General features: G+C 37.7%; 1 protein-coding gene across 17 annotated transcripts in view; it reads right to left on the bottom strand.

Moving 5' to 3' along the window:
- cora (erythrocyte membrane protein band 4.1 like coracle) overlaps positions 1 to 22378 on the bottom strand; it is a 70699-nt gene that overhangs the window by 17329 nt on the left and 30992 nt on the right. For 6 of the 17 annotated variants that reach the window (XM_071693046.1, XM_071693035.1, XM_071693033.1 and 3 more), the window contains 5 exons: positions 20887 to 21027; positions 19223 to 19398; positions 14658 to 14756; positions 2410 to 2547; positions 217 to 1434 (listed from right to left, as the gene is read on the bottom strand). In XM_071693046.1, coding sequence (XP_071549147.1) covers positions 217 to 1434; positions 2410 to 2547; positions 14658 to 14756; positions 19223 to 19398; positions 20887 to 21027 — 1772 coding nt within the window. The remainder of the gene's footprint in view (positions 1 to 216; positions 1435 to 2409; positions 2548 to 14657; positions 14757 to 19222; positions 19399 to 20886; positions 21028 to 22378) is intronic. The other 11 variants (XM_071693043.1, XM_071693041.1, XM_071693039.1 and 8 more) reach the window with 5 other exon arrangements.

The raw sequence follows: 22378 nt of genomic DNA on the forward strand, positions 1-22378 counted from the left end.
TACCATGCCAACTTTACAATTAATGAACTGATGTCTTAACATCAATTAGTTACTGCATTTGACTGTAACTCTACATGCCAGGTTTTCAAACTAATCAATAGCATGCTGGTATGTGTATAACAGAGGCTGGCACTAAAAAAAGCAAGTCAAAAGACAGCACAGCACTTAGAAAAAGCTAATGGCAATAACATTAACACAGTATACTGTAAATCCCACCTTTTGACTCTGGGCGCTTAACTCAACTTCTCCAGTCTGGAGGTCTTCTATCCTTTGTAGGGTGTCCTCTGAAATTCCTTCAGCATCTTGGACAAAGGTTTTCTTAGTTGTTGTCTTGATAATCTTTGGGGCTGTGGAAGATTCAGAACTGTCGTCATCCACTGCTGCAACAAGTGAAGGACTGAGAGCTGGATTGACTGTTATGTCAGAGGAGGAGTGGTCAGCAGTGAAGGATGGCTCACTTGAGGCTCCAGGGTTGACTATCAATGACATATCAGAATGATCTGCAGCATATGAGCTCTCCGAGGTAGCTAAAGTAAAATCAATATCTTTGGGTTCATTTCCTTCACGATTCTCAAGAACAACACTCTCATCCGAACCATCACTAGAACTATCACTTGAACTGTCACTGCTACTACTGCTGGTTGATTCTTTACGATCTCTGCTTCCAAAAATACCAAACTTCCCTTTCTTCTTCCCTTTCTCTTTCTTTTCTTTATCTTTCTTGGCCTTTTCTTTTTCTTTGACCTTCTCCTTTTCTTTCATTCCTTTCTCCTTTTTGCCTTTATCTTTCTTATCCTTTTCCTTTTTCTCTTTCTCTTTTTTAGCCTTTTTGCCCTTCTTACCAGCTAAAAATCCTCCCAAAATACCTGTGGAATCAGCTGATGTGTCCTGAATACTCTCATCCACAGAAGTCTCAGGCAAAGTATTGTCCAAAGGTGATGACAATGGATCTGCACCAACATCCCTGGCTGGTGAAAGCATTTCTTCATTCTGCTTTGCTACAACCACTTCATCCACATTATTTTTACTACCTTCTGATCGGCTTGCTTTTCGCTTTTCAGCAGTTTCTACCACTATGGAATCCTCCCCTGGGGCATAATTGAAGGCCTGAGCTTGAGCTCTTCGCCTCTCTCCTCCCTGTGGCTCACCAGAATCAGGTGCTTGGTCATTTCCTGTTTTATCATATTTGAACCCATGGCTGGTGGGGCTATATGGCCGACGTGGCTCATTTTCTAGTTCCTCATAAGAATACTGTCGAGTGAATGGCGGCGATCCTGGTGCTGCATCATCAGCACTGGGGTCTTGGAATACCGTACGGTGTGTCTTCACTAAGGGGTCTGCTCCACCAGCATTCTCTTGATCCTCCAGGCTGGATCTCTGTCCTTCCGACGTCTTGTATCCAGGAGGAGGGGTAGAGGATGGAGGAGCACCGCTCTACACACAACAAAAATAGAAACTCATGCAAACCACTAGTACATAAAACAGTAAACACACTAGCAAAATACCTCAAGAAAATGGCAAGCTCAATAAATAAATTCTTGATACTAGCATTATGAGGGGGACAGAACCAGGACATGCTGTATTGGTTGATTACCAACAGCCATATCATGACAGCCTGGCCCATTGCTCTATAAATCATGCTTTAGGGCATGCTATATCAAGCTAAGTCTAGTCAGTTATATAATTATCCTTATACATAAAAAAAAAACATGCTAATCTATTACATCTATTACACATGAACAAATGTAGAGCTAAGTTAAAAAAGATTATACTGTATAACTTAAAAAAGAAAAAAAAAAAAACTGGCTAATATCCATAAACATGAAGACATACTACTGTTAGATTCATAACACTACCATGATGGTTCAAGGCTCAAACTGTCCTAAAACAATTATAATTTTTCTTCTTTATTAATTGTTGTACGTGAAAATGCCACAGGTGTATACTCCTTTTGATAGTCACTACTTTCAAGTAATTTGTTTGCAGATGCTGTGGGATTTCAAATAAAATTATTTTTGTTCTTACAATAATCTTAATGTAAAACAATACAAAGCAAGGTTTGAAAATTTTTTGTGCTAAAAGTGATGAGGACAGTGATGGTCACCAACAAATTCAAATATTATTAAATCCCCATCCAACAAATTCATTGTTACTACTTAAAAATAACTACGGCTATTTTCTATGTCATGTTCCCATTTAGTTATTGTTCTCTATGATGAAACAGCAAAATCTAAAACCATTTACCCGAACAACAATTAAGATTTCTAGTTCTGGTTCAACCTATTCAACAACTGGGCAAACCTTAACTACAGCACCCTCTTCGCTAACCAAAGGGTTGTGGAATTAAGTCATAAACTACCATTAACAGTTGAGCTTTGAAGAGGGGAGAAAGATCATATGAACACTCACCTTTGCAGCAGCAGCAGCAGCAGCAGCAGCAGCTGCTGCAGCAGCTTCTTCCTCAGCCAAAGCTAATTTCTCTGCACGTTTTTTGGTGGCCTTCATCAAGTCAGCCATTGGGAGAACTGCCACACCACCTACAGGTCTCTGCAAATGCAACCGTGCAACAATAGTAATCCATGTTAGGATGAAGCTTGTGTGAATTTTGATGGACAAGTAATATATCTGTGCTATGAGTTGCGAAATGAAGATTGAAAACATTCAAGAGAGCAATACACATAAATGTGAAGTATTTACATTAAAAATTACCTAAATGGTCTGATCAAATATCAAATACTGCAGAACTATAGTTACCGTGGATTATGGTAAGAAATGGTGAAAAAGGAAAAGACAGTCAATCAGTCAAGTTACAATCGCTGATATTCTATGCCAAAATTTAGAAGTTCCACCTCAAGCCATTTTTCATCCTTCTTCATACTCATTCATTCCCAAAATTTCTAATTTCATTAATCTTTTCTCATGATTTGTGTGATTGTTGTCATTTATCCCATATCTATCATCTATTCCCAAACAGTTTATCCTTTACTAACCTCTTTAACTGTCTTTTGAATTACATAATAAACTTGCACTCTTTGCACTCACACAGTTGTCCATAAATTTAAAAAAGCACTAATACAATGCATGCCTAACCTACATGCACATCTGTGTGGATGGGATCTGCAAACTTCTTTTAAGTGACTTTAAAAACACTTTCAGGAAGAGCATTATTATTTCACTATCTAATGATATCTATGTGAACATTCCTAACACATGTACAAGCTTTCCTTAAAACACCAGCTCTATGTAAGCATAAGTTTAACCTGTAGATAAATGTGCACTCATACGATGGAAGGACAGAGAGAGATCAGTCACACTACCCTTCTTGTGTGAACATGTGAAACTATGTGGAATTACTGGAGCCTGTTTCAAGTTGGCTTTCATGTATGTGAATCTAACAAACTTTCTATTCAAAAGAAACCTTTCACAGAAATGATTCTACTCATAAGACTAAGCATACAATTTTTCTTTTATTCACCCAAATGCAAGCTTTTACACTAAAAGGAACTAACAGCCAGGTTAGACATTACCAAGAAATCCCTGGCTCTTCATTCATTGGTTTAATTATGATCTTGTATCTTCTTTTATAATGAATACAATGAGCTAGAGATACAAACAAGAGCAAACATTTTTAATTATACACAGTCCAGAACAAAGTCTCTTATCTTCATTTTCATTATTTGTTTCAGCTTTTTCTCCATACAGGATATGCCTCTGCCACCTACAGAATCTCCCCTGAAAACTTAAAACAAATATCCCAACACATTCTAGTTTTCAACAAACATGCTTTACAATCCTTCTTAAAGAATTCAGGCTTGTTGGCTTAACTCTAAAGTGTAAGCACACAGTTCAGTTAAATGTAGTGTATAATGACTGTTTTGATTAAAGGAATTTAGGCATGAAAATTACAAACTGTAATTCAATCCTAACCACACAGTGTGACTTTTACCATCATGGTATAAGTGACAGTGCTGAAGTGCATTTATTTGACAACAGTTTCTACAATAAATAACTATGAAGGACTATGTACAATCCTACTTCGTACGTATGTACTATTCTGCTTTGAAGTTGGTTACAACCACATGCAATATGTGTAAAGAATAATGAAAAACAATTGTTTCAAAAAGTTATGCCTCTTCTTTGTTTACATACAAATCTGTGCCTTTTAGTGCATTAGGTCTTTGTAACGAACACTTATCTCCCTATCTTAATTTGTTACACATATACTGACACCTCTGTTTCTTTGCAGAGAAACTGATGGCTTGAAAAAGTGATGGGTACATCTAAGTTGAGCTGTTGTTTTTGGTTTTCAAGTTGTAATCACCAATAAGATGAAAGAGATAAAAGCAGAAGGTAAGTGATAAGACAGGTTCTTGAATATCCCCCAGGTATATCTCAGTCAAGTGATAGTCTGAGATAAAGACGTCATTATCAATTATACAAATAATTTCAAATGCTGTAGTCATGTGTGCCATACTACCAAGTTTTCTTGTACAAGTAATAATTCAAGAGCTAAACGAGAGTGAAAGTCAGAAACATGCCGGAAAGGATGCATTATGACACTGAAAAAGACTCTACAGGGGAACATTCATTCTAATAAAAATGTCCTAAACATATAAACCTAAAAGCAAAGCTTAATGCAAATGCTAAAGGACTACTTTAGGTCAGTTTGCCTGTAAAACACAGATAAAGAGCAGTAAAAGAAACAGAGGATAATGTTTTGCAAATTAATGAAAAATAAGGGAGGTAAGTTTGAATGGAGAAAAACTGGAGGAAGTAAAGTGTTTTAGATATCTGGGAGTGGATCTGGCAGCGGATGGAACCATGGAAGCGGAAGTGAATCATAGGGTGGGGGAGGGGGTGAAAATCCTGGGAGCCTTGAAGAATGTGTGGAAGTCGAGAACATTATCTCGGAAAGCAAAAATGGGTATGTTTGAAGGAATAGTGGTTCCAACAATGTTGTATGGTTGCGAGGCGTGGGCTATGGATAGAGTTGTGCGCAGGAGGGTGGATGTGCTGGAAATGAGATGTTAGAGGACAATGTGTGGTGTGAGGTGGTTTGATCGAGTAAGTAATGTAAGGGTAAGAGAGATGTGTGGAAATAAAAAGAATGTGGTTGAGAGAGCAGAAGAGGGTGTTTTGAAATGGTTTGGGCACATGGAGAGAATGAGTGAGGAAAGATTGACCAAGAGGATATATGCGTCGGAGGTGGAGGGAACGAGGAGAAGTGGGAGACCAAATTGGAGGTGGAAAGATGGAGTGAAAAAGATTTTGTGTGATCGGGGCCTGAACATGCAGGAGGGTGAAAGGAGGGCAAGGAATAGAGTGAATTGGATCGATGTGGTATACCGGGGTTGACGTGCTGTCAGTGGATTGAATCAGGGCATGTGAAGCGTCTCGGGTAAACCATGGAAAGTTGTGTGGGGCCTGGATGTGGAAAGGGAGCTGTGGTTTTGGGCATTATTGCATGACAGCTAGAGACTGAGTGTGAATGAATGGGGCCTTTGTTGTCTTTTCCTAGTGCTACCTCGCACACATGAGGGGGGAGGGGGATGGTATTCCATGTGTGGCGAGGTGGCGATGGGAATGAATAAAGGCAGACAGTGTGAATTGTGTGCATGGGTATATATGTATGTGTCTGTGTGTGTATATATATATGTGTACATTGAGATGTATAGGTATGTATATTTGCGTGTGTGGACGTGTATGTATATACATTGTGTATGGGGGTGGGTTGGGCCATTTCTTTTGTCTGTTATCTTGTGCTACCTCGCAAACGCGGGAGACAGCGACAAAGCAAAATAAAAAATAATAATAATAATAATAATAATAAGTAGCATGTGAATAAACTAGTTTTCCCGTGCTCCCACCATGAATAAAACCATTTATGAAGTGGAAAGAATAAATATGTGCAACATCATTCAGAGAACAACTATGAGTAACATAAATGGAAGAATAAAAGCTGTGAAAGACTGGCGTGAGAGACATACACAGGTGAAGAATGTGGAGAAGTCATCAGATATGTATGGATGGAGCCAAGAAAAGAACCAAAATGTATGAAGAAAAGTTCATGGCCACCCAACTGAAGAAACCACATCCTAGATACAGACAGAGAAGTGGGAATCCATTCCTGTATTTCAGTAATGTAGCAAGGAGTTAATGACTGACAAAAATAATACATTGTGTTTGTGACACTGATGTACAGCAGGAAATGAAATAGTGATATATATACACAAGCAAAGCAAGATATGCCTTGATTCTAAACACAGAACTATGTATTAGGTGAAACACAATATGCAATATAAGAAAAGTTACTCAATTATGAACATTACAGCACAATAGATAAAGAATTCAAGGGTTAAAGTCAATGACAAAAAAGAAAACACATAAAGAGCAGAAAAAAGTTTGAAATGCATTTGAAGTCCCATAGTTACCGACCTAGGAAGGAGGAAAACACCCTGGAAACATTGATATAAATACATTGGAAGTGTGAAGGGTCATGGTGCTGGAATGGCATAAAACTCATGTACCAGATGGTATATTACCACACTTTAGTGTGTGCAGAAAACTTAACTACTTACGGGTGGTGGTGAAAATCTTTGGCAAGGTCAAAGTTCTAGCAATATAGAAAAGAACTTTAGTCATGTCAATATGTAAAAAAAGACGAAAGTTGTAGTCTGGAACTGGACACCAGTATTGGTGATGAGCATGGCCTACAAATGACGGAAATAATAAATAGATAATTGGGTTCTTGACAAGCACAAAGGACTCAAGTGCAAGCAAATATGAATTCAAAACGAAAAAATCTTGTGTGATGAATCTCCTGGATTTCTAAAACAAATGTATGAAAAATCAGATGGGTTTCTATGACAGTAAGGAAGACTTCAGAAAACTAGGATGGGTAAGACTGTATATTCTTCAATCACCAGAAGGCCTCTGATACTATGTCCCCCAAAGAAGAATATGATGATGAAGCTTGACATCAAAGGTCGGGTCAGAAGAGGGCTACAATATTGGACTAAGAGCTACCTAACTTGGTGAGAACAGATAACACATCAAAGATGCCCCTATTAACCTTTCACATTGCAATTCAGAGGAACTTAAACCCAAAAAAGTATAATTTTCCCAAGGTTGGTAAGAGAGGGTGTTGAGTGTACAAGGGAGAGCATGGGCTGGAAACATGGAAGCTCCCTTCTATGTAAGTAGACAGCAATTATGTTTTTTTCCAGGCATGATTTCAATCTACATATATGACTTAATATGAAGACAACATCGATCCAATTCACTCTATTCCTTGCCCTCCTTTCACCCTCCTGCATGTTCAGGACCCGATCACACAAAATCTTTTTCACTCCATCTTTCCACCTCCAATTTGGTCTCTCTCTTCTCCTCGTTCCCTCCACCTCCGACACCTATATCCTCTTGGTCAATCTTTCCTCACACATTCTCTCCATGTGACCAAACCATTTCAAAACACCCTCTTCTGCTCTCTCAACCACGCTCTTTTTATTTCCACACATCTCTCTCACCTTTACGTTACTTACTCGATCAAACCACCTCACACTACACATTGTCCTCAAACATCTCAATTCCAGCACATCCATCCTCCTGCGCACAACTCTATCCATAGTCCACGCCTCGCAACCATACAACATTGTTGGAACCACTATTCCTTCAAACATACCCATTTTTGCTTTCCGAGATAATGTTCTCGACTTCCACATATATATATATATATATATATATATATATATATATATATATATATATATATATATATATATATATATATATATATATATATATATATTATTATTTATTTATTTTATTTTGCTTTGTCGTTGTCTCCCGCATTTGCGAGGTAGCGCAAGGAAACAGACGAAAGAAATGGCCCAACCCACCCCCATACACAATGTATATACATACACGTCCACACACGCAAATATACATACCTATACATCTCAATGTACACATATATATACACACAGACACATACATACATACCCATGCACACAATTCACACTGTCTGCCTTTATTCATTCCCATCGCCACCTCGCCACACATGGAATACCATCCCCCTCCCCCCTCATGTGTGCGAGGTAGCACTAGGAAAAGACAACAAAGGCCCCACTCGTTCACACTCAGTCTCTAGCTGTCATGCAATAATGCCCGAAACCACAGCTCCCTTTCCACATCCAGGCCCCACACAACTTTCCATGGTTTACCCCAGACACTTCACATGCCCTGATTTAATCCACTGACAGCACGTCAACCCCGGTACACCACATCGATCCAATTCACTCTATTCCTTGCCCGCCTTTCACCCTCCTGCATGTTCAGTCCCCGATCACACAAAATCTTTTTCACTCCATCTTTCCACCTCCAATCTGGTCTCCCACTTCTACTCGTTCCCTCCACCGACACATATATCCTCTTGGTCAATCTTTCCTCACTCATTCTCTCCATGTGCCCAAACCATTTCAAAACACCCTCTTCTGCTCTCTCAACCACGCTCTTTCTATTTCCACACATCTCTCTTACCCTTACATTACTTACTCGATCAAACCACCTCACACCACACATTGCCCTCAAACATCTCATTTCCAGCACATCCACCCTCCTGCGCACAACTCTATCCATAGCCCACACCTCGCAACCATACAACATTGTTGGAACCACTATTCCTTCAAACATACCCATTTTTGCTTTCCGAGATAATGTTCTCGACTTCCAAACATTCTTCAAGGCTCCCAGGATTTTCGCCCCCTCCCCCACCCTATGATTCACTTCCGCTTTCATGGTTCCATCCGCTGCCAGATCCACTCCCAGATATCTAAAACACTTTACTTCCTCCAGTTTTTCTCCATTCAAACTTACCTCCCAATTGACTTGACCCTCAACCCTACTGTACCTAATAACCTTATATATATATATATATACATATATATATATATATATATATATATATATATATATATATATATATATATTGAATTGGATCGATGTGGAGAGAGCGACAAAGCAAAAAAAAAAAAAAAAAATTATATATATATATATATATATATATATATATATATATATATATATATATATATATATATATATATATATATATATATATGTTTTCCAAAAGAGGGAACAGAGAAGGGGCCCAGGTGAGGATATTCCCTCAAGGGCCCAGTCCTCTGTTCTCAACGCTACCTCGCTAATGCGGGAAATGGCGAATAGTATGAAAGAAAGAAAGATATATATATATATATATTCTTTCTTTCTTTCAAACTATTCGCCATTTCCCGCATTAGCGAGGTAGCGTTAAGAACAGAGGACTGGGCCTTTGAGGGAATACCCTCACCTGGCCCAATTCTCTGTTCCTTCTTTTGAAAAAAAAAAAAAAAAGAGAGAGGGGAGGATTTCCAGCCCCCCGCTCCCTCCCCTTTTAGTCGCCTTCTACGACACGCAGGGAATACGTGGGAAGTATTCTTAATCCCCTATCCCCAGGGATAAATATATATATATATATATATATATTTCTTCTAATCGACAGAAAATCAGATGTCTATACATTTCCCTCTGAAAACTGTGATATGGTGTACATTTGCCAAACTGTTAAATAGGGCTAGGTCACTCAGACCTCACCTTACCCATTTTGGTAAACAATTCCATGTTCCTTGGCTGGAGTGAGCTCTAGTTTGTACATATTCTCTTGTTCCCCTTGGTTCTGTATCCTTAACAAATGGCTTAAAATACAGTGGAAAGCTTGGAGCTTCTGTGTTTATTTTCCAGTGACTGTTCTCCTGTCACTTTTACCTGGGTATGTGAAATCCTGCAATTGCCTAATACATATATATTATCCATTTGAACTTTCCATCATTTAGCATTCTTGATTACAGCATTTGAAAAATCAATTGAGGAAAAATGAGTTTTTCTTAATTAATAACATGCACACTTATGTAATTGCATGCCCAAGATCTAATCTGTCCATTGCTTTTACTGGGAATACCTTTGATTTAGAGTTTCTATAATGTACGGATCTTGAGTTATCGTGCAGATAAGATGCTCCTGCTTTCTGTTGTGGGCAGGCCCTTCTTGAACTATGTGTAAGCCTTGCCAGAAGGTATGGACTCCTACCTGAATATGTTTGCAGATGATGACAAGGTCATGAAGGAGGTGAAAACCAAGGAGAATTGCATCAACTTACATTGCAAATGTGGACAGCAAAGAAAAGTTTAAAAAGTTATATGATCGCCGAGATGGTTCAAGAGATGGAACCCCACGAGTGTAAAACTCCCTCTCCATATATTCCATGCAGTACAAATAGATAATTAAACATACACAAACAGGGGTGACCTGATTAAAGCCTTCAGTTTTCTATATCATTCAAAGTGTTGAAAGTGACTGGTTCTTCATCAGATGCAGTACTAAATCAAAGCGAGGCCACGATGCAAAGATGGACAAGAAGACGGTTAGAAATGGTGTTGTATAAAGTACTGAATTATTGTATGGGTGGTAGATGGTAGATGACTTAAACAGGGAAAATGTGAATGTCAGCAGTTTACAAATGCTACTTGATGGTACAGAAAGTTCAAGGAATGGGGCCCAGTGAGTGCAGAACTCTCTTCCTGTCTTGTTCAAATAGGCAATTACACAAAGTGACAATGTTCCATGTCCCAAATACACTTCTGTAATAGCAGGAGAAGACAATTTCAGTGTAGAGGTAAATGCAGGGAGCATTGAAAAACTTAATCTATATGATAAAAATGCAGGCTTAAGTAGTAGAGTTCTAAAAGAGTACAGCTCTCTTCTTGTACATAGATATATATATATATATATATATATATATATATATATATATATATATATATATATATATATATATATATATATTTTCTTTAAACTATTCGCCATTTCCCGCGTTAGCGAGGTAGCGTTAAGAACAGAGGAGTGGGCTTTTTTTGGAATATCCTCACCTGGCTCCCTCTGTTCCTTCTTTTGGAAAATTAAAAAAAAACGAGAGGGGACGATTTCCAGCCCCCGATCCCTCCCCTTTTAGTCGCCTTCTACGACACGCAGGGAATACGTGGGAAGTATTCTTAATCCCCTATCCCCAGGGATAATTTTTTTTTTTTTTTTGCCGGTCTCCCGCGTTTGCGAGGTAGCGCAAGGAAACAGACGAAAGAAATGGCCCAACCCACCCCCATACACATGTATATACATACGTCCACACACGCAAATATACATACCTACACAGCTTTCCATGTTTTACCCCAGACGCTTCACATGCCCTGATTCAATCCACTGACAGCACGTCAACCCCGGTATACCACATCAATCCAATTCACTCTATTCCTTGCCCTCCTTTCACCCTCCTGCATGTTCAGGCCCCGATCACACAAAATCTTTTTCACTCCATCTTTCCACCTCCAATTTGGTCTCCCACTTCTCCTCATTCCCTCCACCTCCGACACATATATCCTCTTGGTCAATCTTTCCTCACTCATTCTCTCCATGTGCCCAAACCATTTCAAAACACCCTCTTCTGCTCTCTCAACCACGCTCTTTTTATTTCCACACATCTCTCTTACCCTTACGTTACTTACTCGATCAAACCACCTCACACCACACATTGTCCTCAAACATCTCATTTCCAGCACATCCATCCTCCTGCGCACAACTCTATCCATAGCCCACGCCTCGCAACCATACAACATTGTTGGAACCACTATTCCTTCAAACATACCCATTTTTGCTTTCCGAGATAATGTTCTCGACTTCCACACATTCTTCAAGGCTCCCAGGATTTTCGCCCCCTCCCCCACCCTATGATCCACTTCCACTTCCATGGATCCATCCCCTGCCAGATCCACTCCCAGATATCTAAAACATTTTACTTCCTCAAGTTCTGCTCCATTCAAACTTACCTCCCAATTGACTTGACCCTCAACCCTACTGTACCTAATAACCTTGCTCTTATTCACATTTACTCTTAACTTTCTTCTTTCACACACTTTACCAAACTCAGTCACCAGCTTCTGCAGTTTCTCACATGAATCAGCCACCAGCGCTGTATCATCAGCGAACAACAACTGACTCACTTCCCAAGCTCTCTCATCCCCAACAGACTTCATACTTGCCCCTCTTTCCAAAACTCTTGCATTTACCTCCCTAACAACCCCATCCATAAACAAATTAAATATATATATATTATTTTTTTTTATTATACTTTGTCGCTGTCTCCCGCGTTTGCGAGGTAGCGCAAGGAAACAGACGAAAGAAATGGCCCAACCCCCCCCCATACACATGTATATACATACGTCCACACACGCAAATATACACACCTACACAGCTTTCCATGGTTTACCCCAGACGCTTCACATGCCTTGATTCAATCCACTGACAGCACGTATATATATATATATATATATATATATATATATATATATATATATATATATATATATATATATATATATATATATTTTTTTTTTTTCAAACTATTCACCATTTCCCGCGTCAGCGAGGTAGCGTTAAGAACAGAGAACTGGGCCACTGAGGGAATATCCTCACCTGGCCCCCTTCTCTGTTCCTTCTTTTGGAAAATTAAAAAAAATTGAGAGGGGAGGATTTCCAGCCCCCCGCTCCCTCCCCTTTTAGTCGCCTTCTACGACACGCAGGGAATACGTGGGAAGTATTCTTTCTCCCCTATCCCCAGGGATAATATATATATATATATATATATATATATATATATATATATATATATATATATATATATATACACATATATATATATATATATATATATATATATATATATATATATATATATATATATATATTATATATATATATATATAACGCTACCTCGCTAATGCGGGAAATGGCGAATAGTACGAAAGAAAAGAAAGATATATATATATATTTTATATATATATATATATATATATATATATATATATATATATATATATCGCTACCTCGCAAACGCGGGAGACAGCGTCAAAAAAAAAAAAATATATAATAATAATATATATATATATATATATATATATATATATATATATATATATATATATATATATATATGTTTGAAGGAATAGTGGTTCCAACAGTGTTGTATGGTTGCGAGGCGTGGGCTATGGATAGAGTTGTGCACAGGAGGGTGGATGTGCTGGAAATGAGATGTTTGAGGACAATGTGTGGTGTGAGGTGGTTTGATCGAGTAAGTAATGTAAGGGTAAGAGAGATGTGTGGAAATAAAAAGAGCATGGTTGAGAGAGCAGCAGAGGGTGTTTTGAAATGGTTTGGGCACATGGAGAGAATGAGTGAGGAAAGATTGACCAAGAGGATATATGTGTCGGAGGTGGACGGAACGAGGAGAAGTGGGAGACCAAATTGGAGGTGGAAAGATGGAGTGAAAAAGATTTTGAGTGATCGGGGCCTGAACATGCAGGAGGGTGAAAGGCGGGCAAGGAATATATATATATATCTTTCTTTCGTACTATTCGCCATTTCCCGCATTAGCGAGGTAGCATTAAGAACAGAGGACTGGGCCTTTGAGGAAATATCCTCACCTGGCCCCCTTCTCTGTTCCTTCTTTTGGAAAAAAAAAAAAAGAAAAAAAAAATACAGACACCAATTTCATACAAAATGTTAACAAGTCTATCCATCTATGCTGTATTTAGTATTTCCCATATTCAGAGATTTTCTAGACAGAATAGATGGACAGAATATTAGAGAACCGTTACACTCATAATCTTCCTGAAATGGTTTGGTTGTCTCACACTCCCACATATTTTCGTTGAAAACCCAACAATTATTCTCAGAACATCTGCCATGAATTAAAGCTGATGTGACTTTCACACTATTAATATAGCTGGTCCACAAGACAAATACATAGAAAAACAGAATTCTATACAGAGCAGAATATTGCATTAAGACATTAGAAAAATGAAAAAATATATCAAACATGGAACATGAAGAGTGTTAAGCCAGCACAACCATGACAAAGCTAGAACACATGCAAGTAAGAACATCATGCATTATCAATAAAGGCAAGACAGCCACTGAACAGGCATTTGGCCAGCAGTGGTTTGGGTCGCGGAAGGCAAAGCTTGAACACATGTATGTAAGGAGAGCATGCTGTGTTAAGCTGCAGGACAGCAATTAAACAGCCAATTGGCCAGCAATGGCTTGGGCCTCAGAAGGATCCCCTGTCCTCCCATGATACCGGCAGTCTGAGGGGTTGCTTCAGATAGGTCCTCTACACATGCAGCCATTCTGCTTGGTGATGCTGGGCTTCCTCTGAGCTGCCTCTCACCCAAATGAATGTGGGAATTTTGAGAAAACATGAATTTAGAAACCCTAAGAAAACCTTATACAGGCATAATCTGGGGGAAATCAAATATTCCATAATTGTAATATTACTCATGCAATTTCTGCTTAATTGTCATTTAGAATGTCAAAAACCCTTAAGTATAATTATTTGTCCACTTTTGCTATAAGGACCATATTCTAATCAGAAAAATGTAAAAAATCAAGAATGACCCACAAATTACATGAACCATTATACTGAAATCCCAAAGCAAATGTGGAAAGTAAGCCAGCAACAAATGGTGCGAGACGAGCAAGCTGACACAGAACCGAGGAATGAGCCTCCATACCTTCGACTTCTCCCCAGCAGCAGGTGGCTCAAAGTTCCCCTCCTCGGAACTGACAGAACTTAAGGAGGACGCCCCGCTGCTCCTGCTGGCTCTCCTCGGCTACGCGCACACCACACACCACCGGGAGAGGGTAAAGGGGGATGAAGGAAAGGGAAAGGTTAGGGATGAGGATATGGATGAAGGAGAATGGTCAGATGGGAGATGTATTTGCAGAGATAGAAATGAAAACATTTTAAAAAATCATTTTTAAAAAGAGAGAGAGGGTGAAGCAGTAGAACAGGGATGACCAAAATGGGAGCATAAGGCATACGGGAATAGAAAGTATGCAGTGATTTCAAAAATGGGCAACGAAAGCAGTGTTCGGATGGAGCAAAAGGGGTGGATAATGTCAAAGAATTTAAAGGATGGGCAGAATGAGGTGTAAGCAATGAATAAAAACAAAGGATAGAAAGTGCATGAAAGGATAAATATGTAGTGAAAATAAAAAAAGAATGGATGGAAGATGAAGTGGACAGAAGGATGGCATTCAAAAGAATGGAAGCAAGAAGAGGGCAGTGGATGAAAGGGAAGGATGGGGGGTAGGAGAGTACAAAATGGGTGTAGCAGTAAATGAATGGTAAGTGAATGGAAGGATGAAGCAGGAGAAATGGAACAAGAATGGATGGAAGGAAAGGACGTTGGGTAAGGGAGGGATAGAAAAGGGAAACATGCCAGGTTAGTGTGGAAGAAAGGCAGCAGACTCGCCCAATCTATGAGTGCAACTCCCAGCTTTTTTGTCACTGATGAGTCAGACATGCTTCACAGGCCCACGAGTCTTCTTACTATCCCTACCTATGAACCAGTATCTTAGGAACAGAGAGACAAACTTTACGTATTCCAATTTACAGCTAAAAAACACAAAAAATCTACAAATTAAAATCTTCCCCGATTCTTTAGCTTTCTATAAAAGATATTTCCTAAAATCATATTTTTCATATATTTACTACTATATAATTAAACAAATAATCAAATGATAAAGTTAGTCTATCTATTCCCAATTTCTGAGTGAGTATATAATCTAGGTAGAAAATGCTGGCCACTGGCAACCGAGAAGCTGTTGAAAAAGAGCCCTCAAGGCATATTCTACAATAATTCAGTAGTAGTCATATAACTATGTTTATCAGTATTTCATGCATATGTGAACAATAAAAACTAGTCTTTTTCAAGCTTCTTGTGCACAAGCAAACCAGGCTTAAACATTTACTTTATAAGCTTATTGAATCCAACCCTTTCTCAACCGTTATTTCACACATCTCACCTGGTTTATATAGCCTCCTTATGAGCGTAACACATCTACAGCAGAATTTCATAACTTCTATATTTGGTAATTCATAACTTGAGTTGCAAGGCTTTATTAAGGGGCATTTCAAATTTCTTATCATTCAAGTACCCCCACACTTCACTTGGTGACCTGCATTTTTCTTTTATACTCTAATAACATTACTCAATATAAACTTTCACATTACTAAGTATGCCAAACATTGATAGTAACAGCTCATCCCATATGTTATCACTATAACTCCAAGGAGTCAAATATTGTGGTATATCAAAAAGTATATGGCATATCAAAATATTCCATCCAGATATTCTATATCAAGAGGCAACCTATAGGTTTTTAGTACTAAATTTAGAATGAACATGAAGGGCATAAACCTCATTATCAGTTATACACAATAATAAAATCATATCAACCATTTTCACTCATATAGAGGCAACAAGTCATTCATTATCTGTGGAGGTAAGGATCATATCATAATAATCCGCTGAACCATTTACAAAAAAAGAAAAGGGTGAATCACCTACAAAACATTAGTTGTATTTGTTGATTATCTTCACCTGGTACTACAAGGAATGATAATTTTCTTAAAAAATGATTCCACTGTCTAAACTTCTCTACATCTATTCCATCCCTTACCTTACCTAATGCTTCAAAGAGGTGCATGGCTTCAACAAAAGCCTCCTCAAACAACTCAGCATAATGAAATGACCATCACTTAGAATTTCATATAAGTAGGGTTAATAACCTAATACTAATACAGTAAGATGTCTGGAAGTCTTGATTATTAAGCATTCTCTTATTAATCAAAAAAGTAAAATATAAGATTGCTGCTGTTGTTATGAAAAATAAATCAGATTACTTCTCAATTTCTATCTCTTGACCCAAAGACTGATGCTTGAACAAAAGATTTCAAGAATGAGGAATAAAAATACACCAAAACCTCATTATTTTGCAGGTACTCCCAGAAATACACAAACAAAAATGATAAGATTATAAGTCACATAATGGCCCTGAGAGGATCTGATATGTTTAGTTTCCAGTATTGACATACCTGTAAATCTGAAAACAAAAGACCTCATTTCCTTACTTTTGCTCCACTGGATGCAACTGCTGTAAGACAACCTATACCTGAACCCTTCCACAAAAGCCATCTACCTGCATATTACTTGGCATTGGAGTTTACATCAAAAATCCCATTTTGACATTCACTAACGATAATATATAAAAATTCCAGTTATATCTATTTTCAATGTTGCTATTATTACAGAATAACTTCTCCACAATACTTAGCAATATAATCCTTATGCAGTGAAAACTATGCCAAAATGATTTTAGAAATTTATGATTTCTATTTGCTCCCATTTCATGTAAAGAAATGAGCAAGTAAAAGTGGTTCAAATGTATACCTATACACGGTTTAACAACAGAATACTGATAATCAAAAGAGCAGGAAGTTTACATGGGACGGATATAGGAAAAGAGCAAACATAGCCCAGTCCAATATTCAATTAGACATATCAAATACAAAAAATTTCATACATTCCAGAATCATCGCTCACTCTAACTGCAATCCTTGGATCCTCATTCATAGAGTGACCTTGAAGGGTCTAGTGGGAGACCTCAGTGTCATCAGTTCGTCAAGACCACCAGTCACTGAGCCTCAAACAATCTTACCCATTTCTATCAATAACTTTGCAACATAAGAGCACTTAAACTGGTGCTCTCTGGCATGCATAAGGTGAAATAGCCATCTAAATAACACTGGAACTGCATCTCAATCATCAACTTACTGGAAAGCTTTGAATCAATCCTTTCTAGCAGTCTTGTAATATGCAGGATGAATTTCCTTATTCAACACAAACCAACTCAACCAGAGAAACTATTTCATGGATGCAGTAATGATTGCTCCTGCTGTTAAGGGATGATATCCTCCAAAACCTAAATGGCAAGCTTAACTAATCTCTGCTATAGAATAACTTACTTTTATTCAACAAATATTAAGAGACAAATGCTGACCATGGGTCAAGTCTACAACATACAAATCAGATGAGATAAGTCTCCATCACTGCCAGCTAGCACAACATACTGCTTTGCAGTGTTGAATTACATTTCATGAAAGTGTTATAAATTTTGCCAACCAGGTAAAGAGAAACTCTGAATAAGGCAAAGCTACAAAAACAGAAACATAAACACACCAGTATCCGTAACAGCCTACAAAAATGAAGCTTCCAAAGTCCTTCAATAAACCAGGACAAAATCTATCCCTTGCTTGCCACTTAGAGATCTTTAAAGAAGATAATGTTGTCTTTGGTAAGAATGTGGCTTAGTGATCTATGTCAACCACTGTATTCAAAGTTTGTTCGTCAGCAACAGTACAGCAACTACACTTGAATGTATAAGAAATTTTCCTTATATTCAGCATAATCAAAATCTGAACATTCAATTTGGTTTGACTTAATATATGCATCACCCACTATGTTAGAAACTGTAAAACATCATCTAAAATAAATGATGAGAGAAAGTGCCAAATTGTATCTTAAGCTCTTTCATATGCATTTCATATTTTTGACAGCATGGTTTGCTATCATACCCTGTCTTGCAACAGGGTTTCCAGGAACATAATCCCATCGCAATTTCGGAATAGTAGTATAAGGGAACATCAGCATCTAAGGTCTGCCTTGAAGTTTTTATATTCTTTTTTCATGTAGCAGACACGACAAAGACTACTGTTATACCCCAATCATGACCACTTGGGATTCAGGAATGTATGTGTGCAAATACCCTAGCCTATGCCAGGTATGCATTTATGTTACATATATATTTCAAACATCATTATTCTTCCCTGAAACAAATCAGCCACTTTGGACTAGGGTGACTGCTCCTGTATTCAGCATAAGTTCTGGCTGTCAATCATATCTCTTAAGATTTCCTTAGTGATGTTGCCTTTACATCAGGAAATACAAGAGGAATTCACTGTCAGTTACAAAAATTGCAATTTTTACTCTGAATTCCACGAAATACATCATTATTTCTTTGGTTTCAAAATTTTATGAATTATTCAACAGTAGACATATTCATCATAATTATGCATCCTAAGCACAGTAAAGGCTGCACTGCAGTTTCTGGGGAGAAAAAATAAATAAATAAATAATATGTACATTACAGAACAAACACAGTACATTTATGAGCTACATCCTCTGCTACCCCTAAAGGCCATCACCACACCATATTTGACATCAATACAAACCTTATCCTTCTTTTCAGGTGTTCGCTCCTCAGTGGCTGGTGTGTCCCGGCCACTTTCAGTTCGATTTGCAGCATCTTTACCTGGTGCTTCTTCTAAGCCAGGGATATGGGGTGGTGGGTGGGACATCGTGTGCCTTTTGGACATCTCTGGGGTTTCACCAGTATGAGTACCTAAAGCTAAGGAAACAGGAACAAAAAACAAGAAATAAAGTAAAATAAAAGAAAGGTTTTCCATTTTGCATTTATCTAAGCACTTTAAGATAAAAAATTTACAACCCCAATAAGATGTATTTTAAAATAAGTAATAAGAACTACACTCAGTATATATAAAAAATTAAGTCAATCTGAACCTAGTTTTGTTGTATGTTAAATACCAACAATGGTTAGACTGACAACTAACAAATAATTGGGGTAAATTTAAAAAGGAAAATAACTTATATTTATATATGTACATATGATTTACAGAAATAGGAGTAATATCTCTGAGGAGTACATAAAACATCATGGTAAGTAATACCTGAATTACCACTGTACTGGTTAGATAACATCCCAAGTTCCTTACAGAGTTTAGTAAATTGGCAAAAAAAAAAAAAAAAAAATGGTTAGCAAACAATTATAGAATGTAAGTATTTTGAAGGCCAAAATGTTATTTCCATGTACAGAAATTAAAGGTTAACAAGACCCCAGCTATGCAACATCCAAAGATTTATCTTTCTTTAAAAAAGAGCAGCAAAATATTAACATGATATGAGCTATTGCCTTAGCCAAGAGGTGAATTTTCTGACACATAGGAGCAGGGGGATTAATATGACCCAAGCAGGTGCCATGGCCAAAAAGGTTAGTTTTCTTGACAAAAAGTAGCAGATTAGTAAGATTCAAACTGATGTCACAACTAAAAGGGTCAGTCACATGTTGGAAAGATTACTCATACTGAGAATAAAATCAAACTACAGTGATCATGTACTGCTACAACAAATCAAAATTACTTGCCATCAATAATCTACGTAATAATTCAGTCATTAAATATCACAATTTAATGCAACACATGATGCTAAAAATCTTAACGATCATTTACAACAAACTAAGACAAATAATGTAAAAGGAAAAATGCTAAAGATGTCAAGGCTCTCCCTACACATAATTTGGCATACTCAAAAAGGGAGCAAAAATTGCAAAATACACATCTAAGTGATGGTCAATGCAAGGCCACAAAAAATGTACCTTTAGAGCTATATCAATCAAAATAAGACAATGTATTTGAAAATTGATGAATTTACACCTCACATTTCTAATTTGACAGGGTCTCACTTTCTGGACATAGATCGATGATATGACATGTAATTTTGATGAGCACTTCCAGATACATAATAAGAAGCATAATTTTCTTCAGTAACTTCCATACGGATTGCTTTTTAATAAAATGTTTTAAAATCAAATAAAAATTCAATCCATCAAAATCTTAAGAGAAATCATTGTTTCTTAAAATAGGTGAAAACATAGTGGCAAAACTGTTACGACGAAACCAAGATTCTTAAAAGCAATATGAAGGGAGAAGGGAGAACATCACCGATCTTGTCTTGTGCAACCACAGTCAGGTCTGATCAGGTAAAGGGAAGGTGAAAGAAGGCACCATGCGTTGGCCAGAATGGCACCCAAGCCTTTTACCATTGAAGCTGTAGGAATCAATATATGGCATATCTTGCACTAGATCAGAAGCATGATTACTGTTGTCGAACCAAGTACCACATGCAAGACTACCTGTGTGTAGGGTAGGCCCCTGCGACAGGTTGCTAGCATTCTTTTGGGCTGTAATATGACAGCAAGAGTTAAACAATGCTCAGTATTTGTGGAAAATCTCCAGCCAACCTTATTCTGCTATGCTGAATTCATAAAAGATATTTTGCTTCATTTGTTACATACCCACGGTTTATACTTCTTTTATCTTTCATGTTCAAATAAATAGAAGTGCAAAAACAGGTAAGTTATAGAAGCACCATCACAGAGAAACTATGCAATAATGTAATTCACAAATATAAGCACATCACTAAGAATGAAAGTTGGACAGACAACTCCAACATGCTTCAACGGCCATTTTCAACATGATTTGTTCACGATGCAACGCCAACAAACACACTCATACATCATATGTATGATGGTGATGGTACAGACAGTCCTTATAAATCAGCCAGAAATTCACACATTCCAGTGCTCGGAGCCTCTGATGCACTCAAATATATTCTTCATATGTTCTGATTAATACCATTCTTAGCTCAAAGATTATGCTCTAGAATAATAGTGTAGTATCTTAATATGAAAAATGACAATCAAATGCTAAAAAAAAAGAAAAAAAACATCAAAGGCTAACATCACCAGAAAAACTGACATCAAACTGTACATAAAAACCATCTATCCCTGTACCAATTCAATCCAGCAAATAATTTTTAGTTTTTCTTGTGGCACAAGCTCTCTTCAGTTTCTGTTTACATGCTTCCATTATTTGTAAAATAAACAAGAAGTGGAGTAGATGGAGAACAGATGTAGGATCCTACCCTGGTTTCATGCACGAGTAAAGGGGCTCTCCTGAAACATCCAATGGCTTAGATGAGAGGAATGAAATGTCTGACGATGATTTTTCAAGAAATTATAGCGTAACATGTGTAAGTAAGGCTAAAAAGTAGCCTAACTCTAATTTTCTTCTTTTGATGTGAGAGCAAGGTTATTGGGGGGGGGATGCTATTTCATGTGTGGTGGGGTAGCGACTGGAATGGATGAAGGCACCAAGTATGGATATGTACATGCGTATATATGTACATGTCTGTGTATGTATTTGTATGTATAAATTGAAATGTATATGCATATGTGTGTGTGTGGGCATTTATGTATATACATGTGCATGTGGGTGGGTTGGGCCATTCCTTGTCTGTTTCCTTGCGCTACCTCTGGAAATATCAAAAGAGAATGAGTGAGGAAAGGTTGACAAAGAGGATATATGTGTCAGAAGTGGAGAGAACCAGAAGGGGGAGATCACACTAGAGATAGAAGGATGGGATGAATAACGTTTGAGTGCTTGGGGCCTGAACATGCAGGAGGATGTAAGAATGCCAAGGAGAGAACAAATTGGAGTGAACTGTACAGGGTGACATGCTATCAACCAACA

This window comes from Panulirus ornatus, chromosome 55 (genome assembly GCF_036320965.1).
Source record: "Panulirus ornatus isolate Po-2019 chromosome 55, ASM3632096v1, whole genome shotgun sequence".
Classification (NCBI taxonomy): Eukaryota; Metazoa; Arthropoda; class Malacostraca; order Decapoda; family Palinuridae; genus Panulirus; species Panulirus ornatus.